The following is a 13720-nucleotide window of genomic DNA, read 5'->3' as shown; positions in this document are numbered from 1 at the left end:
TATTCTTATCTCACTTCTTCTGGAGGTGATTTACGATTGACATACACGTCCTTTGATTATCTGCCCTGCTGAAAAGCAATCCCTTTGAGAGTGACTGCAATATACCATCTTTACAAAGACTGCTGATTTAATAATCCTGGAAAGGGAGATATCAGCTATCCCCAGAGAAATACAGCTCCAACAGCAAAAAAACAATACCAGAAGACTGCATTCCTTAGTTAATATTTACACAAAACTTTGTAGATGGGAAAAGTTTTTTGTCAAAGTTAGAAATAATATTTTTATTCCTCATACTGCAGGTCCTCAGAAGAAACAATGACATTCAGTGGGAGTTGTACTGGAAGTAAGGAACAACACACCATGTTCCCAAAATATTTTATGTATATTTGGCTGAACAGATGAACTAAGATATTAGGAGACAAAAGGAAACTTGTGCACCTTCACCTATTCACCTGTGCCTTGAAGGCTACACCTTTACAACCGTAATTTCAAAGCAGTTGATGGCAATTTCTTTTTAATTTTTTTCATTTGTTTTATTCTTTCAAACCTCCCTCCCCACCAAAAATGTAAAATAATGATCATGTTAATACACAGACGCTTGTGCCACAATATTCCAAATTCTCAAGACATTCAAAAAAACTGCTTCCAGCAAAAACTCTCCCAAAGCTCAACACTTTTGCCTATAACAACAAAGCCTTGGACGTCACCTGGTGCCTGTGTCTGTCCTGTGCTTAACTGCAAGGAAAGTCCATTGGTGGCTGTCACATCATTTCCTACCATGTCTTTCTCATAAGGTTGGCAGACCCTTCAAATAATCACCAAAATCTCCAACCTTCTCAGTCTGGGAGAAATCAGCTTTGCAAAACCTTCAGACTTCTTCAACACCGAAAAACGTTCTCTGGAGCTGTGTGTCTCTGTAGGCGCCCAGTTTGTGGTGATGGGATGGGGCTGCAGTGGAGCCTCATCCCCAGTGGGCACAGCTGTGAGCAGCAGGGGAGCAGCACTGAAGGCAATGAGCCATGGAGTGCCCAGGGGCACTGAGCAACCCCCAAAGGGAACAGAGGGCACTCAGGGGCAGGGCATCAACATGAGGGGGTAAAAGGCTGGGCTAAAGAACAGGGACAGATGCTTGAAGCCTTCTGGAGTGGTGGGCTGTTACTCTGTACAGGCAGATGCCTGGAGCCTTCTGATGAGGTGTGGTGTTACTCTGTGGGTTGAAGCTTTCTGATATTGTATGATGACACTCTGTGTATTGTGGCCATCTCAACTGTGACATGTGCTGTGACAGGTCTCTAGTTGCAGGAAGATCACTTGCTGCCATTCCATAACTCATAACTATATTTTCAGAGGAAAATCCATACAGTAATTTCTAGCTACTTTATACCATGTCTTATGAGCTGCCTTTTGTGACTATATCTCTGTTCTCTTACTTTCTCATTAACTAAACCCAAGCACTTCCTTGAAAAAGGTGGTGTTGCAGATGGGGCAGGCTTTGTTCCATAAAAATAAGTGATAGATTCAGATGGCTTCCACCTAGAACTGATCAACCCAAAAATATCAATAATGGAAACATAAATATACTTAGGTAGGTAAATGTCAACAAACGGAGAAGGTCCTCTTATAGTTATGCATTGTTAATTTTGCAAAATAAGAAAATACCTTTGGTATGTGTGCATGCTTTTTTCCCTCCTGATAAAATAGGCAAGCTCTAAAGAAGGTGGTTAGTTTAATTATTTTTTTAACTCTCATAAAAAGGAAAAATGTAACATCAACACAGACTGATTTCTATGCCCACTATTATCTCTCTTCCTGTAATATCCCTAGGTCACTGATCATTGCTAGACTCCAGCAGACAGCCCTTTCAAAGCAGCCTTTAAATTGTAGGGATACAGTCACTTCAGGAAAGGCTTCCACTAAATACTTTACTACTTTTCTCACAGCTCTTCATGTGCAGTGGAGATACATGCATAGCAATTAAACCACCTAGATCCAAGATTTATAAGATCTAGATATATAGAAAAACAAAATTAAGATTTTTATTTTCTTCTAAAGCGATTACTTCTCTCTGCCATCAATAAAAATTTGCTAGTGCAATTTTTTAAGGTAAATCCCACATTCAGTCAAAACATACAAAAGCCAAACATATCCAAAATGTCTTTTTAGCTTGCCGAAGAAACACATTTACATGTTTGCCTGCTTCCCGGTGTAATTATATGATTCTTTTAAAAGTCCACATCCACCAGCTGAAATCCAGAACTAAGGCTCTTGAGGGGCAGTTGCCACTACTTGTCTGTTTTTCAGGGAAGACAGTGAAATTTTGTGGAAACCTCAAACAGAGATCCTTCCTCAAAAAACTAATTCCTGACTCCAAAGTAGGCTGCTTCAAGCAGTAATATCCCCATTTTTGAAATTATTTTTTATTATTTGCTCTTGCATGGAAAAAGCTCAAAACATAAGGGAAATCATAAGACAATTTAATCAACAGCTGTGTGACTTTACCTTTCCCTTCATAACGACACAGTCCTCTTGCCTGTTGTTTTGGTGAGTGGGTTCTCCACGGAGCCACTTCGTGTAGGTGACAGGTGTTCCATCACTCCATTCAAAATACATCTGAACCTTGAGGTCATTCAACCCAATCCACAGCTCATCAGATGGTTCTGAAACATGCAATTAAAAATCCTGTCACATAATGGGAAATTTCTTCTTTGTGGAAATGAAAAAAAATTTATTCTCAGGAAGTTGAAAAGGCAGCCAGGAAATCAGGGTTCTCAGCCTCATAGAGGACTGATTCTCATATACCCACTCCAGTCATCAGGAAAGGCCACTCCCCAAAGTGGCAATAAAATAAGGGTGTTCAACTTCATAGAAAACTACCAAAATACTCCCTTTTGTGAATTATGTTCTGATTCAAAACTCTTTTAACAAGATATGAATAAAAACATAAATTGAATATTACCTCCCCTTTTCCTCCTACTTATAGTATAGTGAAGAAAGAAATGTCCTATTTCCTGATGCTAAGACACTCAGTGATGTCTTTTTGGGCTGAAAACCAGAGTACTTGCAAGTTTTTCCATTATATGTGTCCTATATTTTATTTCATTTCAGAGTAAAGTGAAATTAATGTGGTTGTTGGATTTTTTTCACTTTACAGTTAAAGGAGTTATCTGTTGGCTTTTGGCTTGAAGGAAACGGCAGGACTGGCCAAGGAATTTACTTCACAATATCTGTTTCTGAGGGGGTTCCCATTCTGGCCAACGGAGATACTGCAAATACACCCTCCCATCTGGTCACTTGAGTGACAGAGACAGTCATTCAGAGTTGTCTGTCCTTTCTCCTTCCCTCCCTTGACTCTCTTGCCTTAATTACACCTAAATGTGATCAGCCCTCACAGCTCATCCACAGTTTCCTACTGTCTCTCCACCCCTAAGCCCTCAAATTCACAGGCTCTTAGGCTCCACTTTCAAATACACACCTTCACCCTTTCTTGCAGACTGTGTTTTATGCTCAAAAGTCTCCCAAAATTATATTTCAGTACCCTTGTTTAAACTCTTCTGCTAACACATTGAAAGCTGATTCAATTCCACTGCCCATCATGCTCTCATTCCTTCCTTGCTCGTTGCCATTCATGCTCTTTATTTATTATTTGTTCAGTTACCTCTTAAAATCTTTGTCTGTGTTTACTGAGCATTTAGCACAGGAGAGGCATCATCCTACAGTGAGCTCCTACAGTGGTGGGCTCACACCATGGCAATATGAGCAATAAACAACATTCTTCAATAAAATAACTGCATCAAAGCCATCTAAAAAAGCCATGTGAATCTATGGAGTCTCTTCCTACACAACATTTTTTCCCTCACTAGAAGAACAGCTGCTTTTTTGCAATCATCTCTACAGCTGCATGACTAAATACCGAGAGGTTTTTTTTTCCAGCAATTTGTAAAAGCTGCTTCCCATTCTCAGTCATGCACTGGGCCACATTTGTGCCATGTCACATGCTGGACTTCCGTGTAAACATCCAGAATGCACTTCTTTATTCTTCATGTTCCTCTCTAAAGTTCTCCTTTGTGGGTGATGCCAACAAAAGCTCAGCTACCATGACAATATTCATCTCCTTGTACCCCTTCTTCCTTTGTTTTATCATGGGACTGTGAATTGTTTGGCACAAAGATAGACTTTTGTTCTTTCTGTGCAGCACTGCTCTGATGCAGACAAGATTCTTCTAGGCACTGCAATACACGGTGTTCTCCTCTCAGTGCTGAACAAGGGTAATCTGACACAGTCATAAATTGTCGCAAAAGGCTCCTTTAGCTGTTCCAATTTTACTCCTCTGAAAAGAACGCTTTCAAAATAGTCTGTTGCAGCTAGTGTGTCATTTGTGAGAAGCCTGGTTTCCTTCAGGATTATTTGCCTTTCAAAAACACTCAGTTTTACAAAAACAGAAGAGCAGTCAGTTCAGGAAAGGTCTTTGGAGGAGGTATCAAACTATGAGATAACCTAGTTTATATATGTAAGGTGAAAATACAACTGGTTTCCTTTAGAATCTAACTTCTATTAAATGTCCTGATGCCTCATCAAGAGGTGCCACCTTTTCTAAGAATATCTTCTGAAAGAGTAAAAGTTTCATGAGAGAACAAGTCACTCTTTCAGGAATGTGAAGATAAGCACAAGTTGCTGTGGAGGTAGCTAGGATACAAAAGTAAAGCATATCAGCTGTTTTGTGGCTTCTGCTCCAGGACTGCTGCTATGCTGCAGCTCAAAGTTCACGGCTACATTTTAAGTGAAGGATAAATTAACCCATATTTACCTGGCACTGAAAGCACACACAGGATCAGTCACTGCCAAGAAGCATGTATAGATGTGAACCTGCTTCTTCCATCAAAAAGCAGTTAAGTGTTCCTTCATGCAAGAGCAGGTTCATGTGAAGCAATAGCAACCATGAAATTGCCTCAGAGTCAGCATGGCTGCAATCTCCTAATAAACACATCTTGCACCTGCTGATTAACTTGCCTTGCAATGTGTGCTCAAATGTGCTAACGTGCTCAAATATGGGCTCACAAACCAAGCACATAAATACTGTATTTGATATGGGACACATCTGAATCCAGGTACTGGGACAGATGGATTCTTTTTTCAGGAGAGACACAACCAGCATGACTTGAAATGTAAGGACATGGCAGTGCTAATAACAGGACACAGAGTTTCCCAAATTGTCTTGGACCACTTCCCCCCCATTAATTTTTGAACATTGATTGTAAAATCCTTTTATCTTATGAAGAAGTTTTAAATTGCGTTTACCTGTGTAAAAGGAGAGAGGAGAAGCAGACCCTAAGAAACAGGAGTATGAAGATAATGCAATTTGCATCACTGACCACAGCTTTGTAGTGGCAGTAAAGCCTTTTTGGGGTTTGTGCTCCTATTTTGTGTTCTTGTTTTCTCTAATTTTTTAGTTTAAAACTTAAGTCCTTTTGCGCCCTGTGGTCAGGACAATTATAGGATATTATTGTATCCTATTCTGTGTTTTTTCTTCCTCTGATTTTTTTTAATTTAAAATTTAATTCCTTCTGCACCCTGTGATCAGGACAATTAATATTTTTAAACAGTCTCCCCATTTTATTAACAGGTAAGACACGTTCAAAACACCTTCTTTACTTAGTATACAAAGATACATGTTATTGTGAAAAAATACTCACGGTACCCAAGTTGAGAAATAACAAAGCTGTATTCTTCAACATTATGGATGCTTGCCAGATCTCCATCCTCCTTCCTGCAGGATGTTAAAGCATCTTTCCATATTTTGGGGTCCCTATGAATTATGTAACAGTGACCAGCATATGACATCCATTGGTGAGGACACCTAATAGGCACATTAGTCTCTGAAAAGAAAAATTGCCGTGAAGAGTTTCAGAATTCTGTTCTCAACTAAAGACTAAACATCAGATCAGAAAATATTTTTTAAAAATATTTAATCGCATATTTTCTTCACAAAGAACAGCAGAGATCAAAAATATGTACAGTGATGCATAAATAATTGAAGGTTGAAACTTTCACACTTAAAGAGCACTACAGCTGCAAACAAGTGTTTGCGATTTGAGAAAAGACAATTAAAGACAGTTTTGTCTTTTATACTCATGTGTATATGCATACTAAAATGCAAGGTCTGCAGAATGGTGCTTTATAAATTTTCTACACTGATGTCAGCACCTCTCTTTAACCCCCATGCTATATGTTAAGAACCTGACTTTACAATACCTATTTATGAGAGTAATTATTTTTCAAAAAAACTTAAGCACTTCTGCTAGACTACTGAAAGAAATAACTGATTATACATAATCCTAAGAGAACCCAAATGAGACTACTGCATTTAGGAATCCTTTTTAGAAGCTTAACTGAGGAAATTATGTTGTCAAAGTAATTATTTAGGCTTAAAACTTGCTTTCAGTAGAAGAGCACCAGGGTATTGCCAACAGACACATTACTGTTCAGCAAACAATTCAACCTTGGGAGGAGTGCCACACAAACATGTAACAAACAGAGTATTGCTGTTGTAGAAACAAATTATGATTCTTGCAGCTCTTTATTTATAATCAGCAGATGGGTTTAGCAAACACCAATATATAGAGTAGAACAAGGACAGCAGGTTTTCAGAAATTCTGCTGGCAAAAAAACTTGTATCTATCAGAAAAAGGAGCAATGTGTTTGTTTAACAGTGCAATGTATCCTGTAGAAATGTTTAAATAGGTGCCCAAACCCATGACCAGTCAGGCCCCTGTTGCAGGCACATATCCTGTTTCAACTGGATGACACTGATGATCAATAGATACTTAGCTTCATAACACACATTTCTATTATAAACAGTACCTGCTCTTTCAGACCTGCAACTAAAAAGTGCCGTCACCTTCTCACAAAGTTCGAGTAAAACTAAACTTTATTCCCCAGGACAAGGGGTTCAGTGCTTGGTCAGAAACTTCTCAAGTCTGCCAAAGGGGAGGAAAAGGTGAAATAGAGGGTGGGAGAACCCCAGGAAAACAAACTGAACGTGGGTGGTGATGTTGGGAGAAGCAAGCGAGCGCAGAGGGGACACACGCTGTTGTAGGAGTTGGTCTGACGCTTCAGAGAGCCGCCTAATCCATCTAATGCCTGCTCTCAGCTCTGAGCAAATGCACTTTACAGTGCTTTGCCATAAACCAGAGAACACTCCACACACCCTTCTGCAAACTACAAACACTGCAAAGAACAGGATTCAGCAGTTCAGACATAGCCACAGAGAGCCACAAAGGTATTTATGTCTCAGTGAGTTCATCTCTTTTTCGATTGGATGCCGACTGTGACAATACTATTCACTAAACACTAAGCAGCTATGGCAGGGCAGCAAAACTTTTTCTTGTAGACCCAGTAACAAGAGGGAACTTGTTGCAGGCCACAGAAAAGAAAAAAAAAAAGCTGTTGATGGTCTAGTTTCTTTGGTGTAAGTCTTATTGAATTACATTGCTGGGGATTTCTTAGTACAAGAAACTCTTCAGTTCTTCATTTCAGCTACTCAGCAAAAATTAACTCTGTGCTTCCCCATTCTACTTTTAAAGAGACTTCTAGACAACTCATAGCTATCCAGTTTACTTGTCCATCCTAATGGAAACAAGTACTACACCCTGGACATCATTTCACTTAAACAAAAGAAGCAATCCAAATTATCTCAAATAAAAGGTAAAAGATAACATTACATTAACATTCAAACAATATTATTCCAAATGTCAATGATAAATGTATTGGCCTGTAACTGTAGAATAGTTATTCCTCAAATATAGAGCACGTACTCTTGTGAAGCTGACTTTCTTGTAAGCTTGACTTTCTGAGGTCTGAAAACTCTCACAGTGCTTGACTTGTGTGCCTAAAAGGGTGAAAGCACTAGCTGAAGTCAGTCTCATGATTCTGAAATTCAAATTTCTCTCTTAGACCCATCCTGTGTGTTCTGATAAGACAGATGTACAGCATCTCAGCAATAACAGTAAGAGCATTTATTTTTTTCCAACTGAATATTTAAAGAACTATTTGTAAACAGTACTTTAGGATTGCCACACTTTGTTGACTTGGGATAAAATCTATGTTGGCAGTCACTTGGTAGAGTGATTGGTTGATAGATAGACAGACAGCCTCTCCTTTCAGCATTTTGAATTTGAAGTTAATACACTTCTATTAATATACTTTGCTGGGTCACAGAACAAACGCTCTGTAGCCCAAAGATACTTTGATGTACAACTTGATGTGGCCCCCTGCTGGAAAAAATATTTTGTTACAAGAAGGAAAAACAAAAACAAAACAATCCTGCAGATGTTTGCTTTGTGAAAATCCATCTGTAATGAAAACAAATACTTTGTAAAGATTTTTCCCAACTTTTTTTGAACACAAGCATGATTACCTTCGGTTGTAAAATGGTCCTCTGTCCCACATACTTCCCTGTTAGACACAATTATAATTTCTAGGGTCAAAATTTCAAAGGCTTTTCTTTGTGTTTAATGTCAGGTGAACAACTAAAGTGCACGTAAGAATTTGCAATTAATGTATTTCTTAACTCAGGAAAGCATAACCTGCCATGAGTTTTCCTCCACACCTTTAGAAGCTGAGGGCACCAAACACCTTCCATGATTCCATGCTTACTCCTTTTATTACTTCCCCCCATGGGACATTTTGGAAAATATTTTAGCAAGTGAACTACTGCCAATCTCTGGTTAATTTGTCACAGTGTTTACTCAGCAATTTCTGTTTAATTGAAAACTTTTTTCTCTTCCTTCAAACTGGAGGGTGGAGGTTAGGAACAAAAGCCAAATGCAAAAGACGGTAATGACCATTAGACACACACCTCCGTCCAAAAAAAACCCCTGAATTTAAATATAAATAATATAGCTGCCAGTCTAAAACTATTATATTTATAGGCATCAGTGTTTCAGAACTGATGCATGAAACCTGAAAAGCTGAGCAGTAGCCAGCAAAACAACCTAAAACAACCTATATAATTGAAACTATTTGGCTCTCACCTGTATACAAATACTAACAAAACTTTGCATCTTAAATGAAGAAATAATTTTAACATGCATTGAAGTCTTTCTCAGCTAAGGCAATGAACATGCTTGGTTTCAATACCAAACTATCAATTTAATTAATTAATTAATTTGTATTTCAATATCTAACTAACGAGACACCAGCTAACTCTTGTGGTTTTTTCTGTTTGCAACAAAGCAAAAAAAAAAGAGGCAAAATTCTCTGTCCTAAGTGTTTTTAACAGGACTGATTCTCTATTGGCAAAAGCAGGAAAAATATTTAAAAACATGAACTGTTTTTTAAGCCAAATGTCAAACACTGATTTTCCAAAACTCTGCTTTGCAAGTAGTGATGCATATTATAAATGACCTGGAAATCTAGTTCCAGTTGAGCCTTGTGCTTCTAAAGCCTACACAAAATAATATCAATGAATTTAAGAGACGCAGGTATGACCTGGAAAAAGAAAGGAACTTGGAAAGAACAGAAGGAAGGAGTGATGAAACAAAGGAGTAAGTGACAAGATGTTTATAGTACACAGAGAGATGACAAAGAAAGAGGTCAAAATAAATCCTATCACTCTTCTGTCTTTCTTAAGTATGTGAGGCAAGTTCCAGAGTTACATTTCTTCTGAAAAAATGTATATTAATATATATTTTAAATAATTTCTTAAATAATTGTATATGCTTTTATATGTATACAAATAAATATTTTTATATTTCTAGATAAAGATTTCTATATTTATAAGGCATGTAGATACATTAAAAATATCTAATTCAAAAGAATTTTAAAACATTGTTCTACTCCCCTACTGACTTGCACCAACTTATAAGAAGTAAAAATTACAGGAAGTGGATTAGTTTCATTGTGTACATGGGTTTTCAGACAATTACATCATTTTAAAAACATTAAATTCTTTTTTTATTATTTTATAATCAAAATCAGACAGTTCTGCTTGTTTTTGGAAAAGAGTTCTAAATTGCAAAATTGTGGAGTTCTCAAGATGATTGAAGATTATTACACAGGAAATAGGGAGGCCAGAGCAAAAAGAAAGTACACACTGTTTACTTTTAGAGGGAATCTTGGTCAAACCACGGTCTCCTGAGTCCTTTGCTTGGTTTTACCTCATGCAATAACACCTATTCCAGTTACAGATACAAAACATTGGTCACAAAGAATTTCTTCAGGGTTTATTACCAAACCTACCTCTAGGAATAATGAAAGATTCTAAAGTAGCATTTCCTCGTTTACAAATGTAGCCAAGTTTCTTATCACATTCCCAGTTCTCCCACTTAGCACCTTTGCCAGGATTCAATGCACCACAGATTCTTCCAGGTTCTGGAGAGGGATGGCCTTAAAAAACAAAACAAAAAAAAAAAAAAAAAACACCAAACAAAACAAAAAATTACCACCATAAATCTCATCCACAACAGAGTATAAGCACAGCATGGTTACCCTCCCAACTCTCACATTCCCTTCCTGGTCCATACTTCCACCATAAAATGCATGAACACAAAGACAACTGTGGCACATGAAAGTCCTTTAGCCTGAAGGGGGAAGTTCATTCCCTTAAGAGAAAATTTTTCCACAGCAGCCACAAGTTGCAAATTTATAATTTAACAGACTTTTTACATATTCAAACTCCTGGTAGAAGGTATTACAGAGTATGCATTTATTTTCTTTGGGATTTTTTCCTTTTCTAAATAGAGAATGTCTAAGCTCCAGAGGACAGTCTTCAGGTAAAAAAACTGTTCCATAAGCTGGTCAAATTCTGTACTCAATATAAGAAAAATAATAAGCAATTATTTTGCTGATGTGAACTTCATGTGTCTAAACAACATGACAATATCAGGATATTGGTATATTTTTGTTATAGCTGGTTAGCATTAACACTAACAAAAACACCTAGAAGAAAAGTAAAAGCTGTAGAACAGAATAAATTTCAGCAATAAACCAGATGAACTTTTCAAGACCTGACATACTGCTATTAAACTTTGCATGTTTTTTCTTTAATTTCTGACCATACACCACTATACTACATGACGAGCATTGGTACTAAACAGAATAAACACAACAGAACAATATTTTTAGAGTCCAATATTGTTCACTGAAATTTTCTTATATCATTATGATTTCATTACTTTAGATTAAATATAGTCTTATATTTGCAGTCGTGTTCTATCTTCTTCCCATCAGAGAAATAAATATTATTACTTCAAAAATACAATTTTAAATTGTTTTATTGCGCAAAGAAGTACAACTATCAGCAGTTAGACATTTTGGGGACCTAAGCAAAATCAGTTTTGTTTAAACGCTGATAACAGTTCAATTTTTTTCTATTAATTTAGGGCTAGTGTGATGGAAAAATATGAAGTTTCCACAAATTCCCTTAAAATGTGTTAGTGAAAAAACAGCCAGTTCTCAAGCATTCAGTGTAATGGGGTGAGACAGGGAGGCAGTGCCAACATAAAGTCATGAAGGAGATAGCACAAATATAAAATATGTTATATGGACATAAGAGCAGAGTGTTACCTTTGAATGAAATTAAGGACTGTAAAGAGTTAAGGATAAATGGAGTCCATTACATCAAACCCCATCTAAACAATTTAATTCTTTACAGTACCACTGAGGGTTGTCTGCAGTTTTAACAACCATGAAGAGCTCCTCTTGCTGCTTTGGCTCCATCTCACAGCTGTGTTTGCCCCAGCCCTCCTTGTGTGCAGATCATCATCAGTGCACTCGGATGACAGACCTGTAAATACCTCCACAGCAACCTGCAGCTCGTCTGTTGGCCTGTGTGCTCACCCCACTGGAAAGCTATTTATAAAGTGGCTCAATTCACTCTTCAGAGCTTGACTGCTCAAGAAGTTTGTCCACCTAAAACGTGCTTTTGGCCTTATCTCCAAAAGGAAGGCCCTGGGTGAGACACTGGAGCGTGCACTTATAGTTACTGGTGATTAAACACTCAGTGAAGATAAAGAGCATTTACACTGCAGAACTTCAGACACCTACTTTAAATTAGTCTCCAAAAGATCCCTGAATAGCCAGTGCAAAGGTACAAGGCAAGGGTCCTGCAAAAAACCACTTTTCCATAGGCACTCTGAATAGTCAACTGGAGATGCAGCCCTTCACCATGTGCACAGATGGCACAGAAACTTTCTAATGATGGCACCAGAGTTCAGCACTGCAGCCACAGCTGTGGACTAGCTGGGCTTCTGTCAAAGTAGTCTAGCCTCAAATGTTCCTTTTGATAAGTGTTACTCTTGAGGGTAGGTTAATCCCAAATGAAAATTAAAAGCTATTCTTGAAGCAAATAAAAAAAAAAATTAAAACAAATTGGAAAGGAATTTGAAGAAAAGGAACAAACAAACAACCCCCACCACCACCACTGATCACTCTAATCTCACAAATTAAGACTTCTACAACACTTGATTTGTTCTGAATTAAAAAATAAAATAAATCAGAAAGATAAGAAAATGAAGTGTCAACAGATGACTTAAAACTTTCCTATGGATTTTGAGCCTACCATTTCCATTATGAATGATAAATTAAGCCTGGGGCAGATGCCTAGCATAAGGGTCATTACTCACAGTGTTTATAATGACAATCAGAATCTTTCAGCATCAAAACAAGCTCAATAATTGGAGGAGAATAGAGAAAAGATACTTTTTACACAATGACCAAAGTTGTTGCCTTTTGCACTGAGTAGCAATGCATTTAACCTTACCTGGAACCCAGTTTAAGTACCGAAAAGGAGCACCACCAACCCACTGCCATCCACTGTTGAAATTCAAACTGTTGAGGCCAAACCAGAGAGCTGAACTCAGTGTGCGAGTCAGACCTGGGTAACAGAGACAGAGAGAGACATTGCAAGTCCACAGCAAGAGAAAACACTCCTCAAAACTTGAGAGCTGAATCCTTGTTAATCCTTCTCCTTTTTCCTAGTACAAGTTTTAACAGTTTTTAACAGTCTAGATAAGGTGGTTATGCTAAACCTGATAAACCAGTCATCTTACATTGGTCAGTTTAGTTTTAGAGTTTTGACATATTTATGTTTGGAGAATTTTATTACAACAGAAAACGACTCTGCTACCATTAATAACAAACATGAAACTTGTTTTTTTTCAGAACTATAAAATATTAAATGGGTAAAGTTGCAGAAAAGGTCACAAAACGAAAAATCAGTTTTCTAAAATGAAAGATAAAGTTTCCCAGTGTGTATTTTCTCTTCCATAAAATTAACAAGAGTGAATTCCACAGTGTAAAAACCTGTTCTTATTTATCAAAATGTAATCACTGCAAACACCATCTTTTTAACAGCATATCTTGTATATTTTTCAGACTGATCTGATTTCAGTTCTTTAGCCAATGTTAAGTCAGGCTTCAAAAAAAAACAGTTCAAACTTATTCCTCAAGCTCTGAAAAGCACTTAGAAATATCATGCTCATGTATGGCCCTGCTGAACATTATAGTATAAGGCTTGGAAGAGCAGCTGGATGCTTGCTGTTTTTTTAATTGAAGTGTGTTTCTGCATAATTCACAGAAAATCATTGTGCAATATGTATCATTTGTTTCTGCTTCTATTGATGGCATCATGCCAGGATGTTGCAATTTCTTTGACACCACAATGATGGGCAGCACTTGAAGCACGGCAGACTTAAAAGGAGAGCTGACTGGAAAGAATTGGAAT

General features: G+C 37.5%; 1 protein-coding gene across 1 annotated transcript in view; it reads right to left on the bottom strand.

The window, feature by feature from the left end:
* Positions 1–13720, bottom strand: part of LOC311163446 (macrophage mannose receptor 1-like) — a 50531-nt gene that overhangs the window by 24833 nt on the left and 11978 nt on the right. The window contains exons 5-8 of the mRNA XM_084222299.1: positions 12758–12871; positions 10237–10383; positions 5691–5873; positions 2500–2657 (exon numbers count right to left, since the gene is read on the bottom strand). Of these exons, the coding sequence (XP_084078425.1) occupies positions 2500–2657; positions 5691–5873; positions 10237–10383; positions 12758–12871 (602 nt within the window). The remainder of the gene's footprint in view (positions 1–2499; positions 2658–5690; positions 5874–10236; positions 10384–12757; positions 12872–13720) is intronic.

The sequence above is a fragment of the Fringilla coelebs genome (genome assembly GCF_963513975.1).
Source record: "Fringilla coelebs genome assembly, chromosome: 1".
NCBI lineage: Eukaryota > Metazoa > Chordata > Aves > Passeriformes > Fringillidae > Fringilla > Fringilla coelebs.
This window is presented reverse-complemented; position numbering and strand designations above follow the sequence as displayed.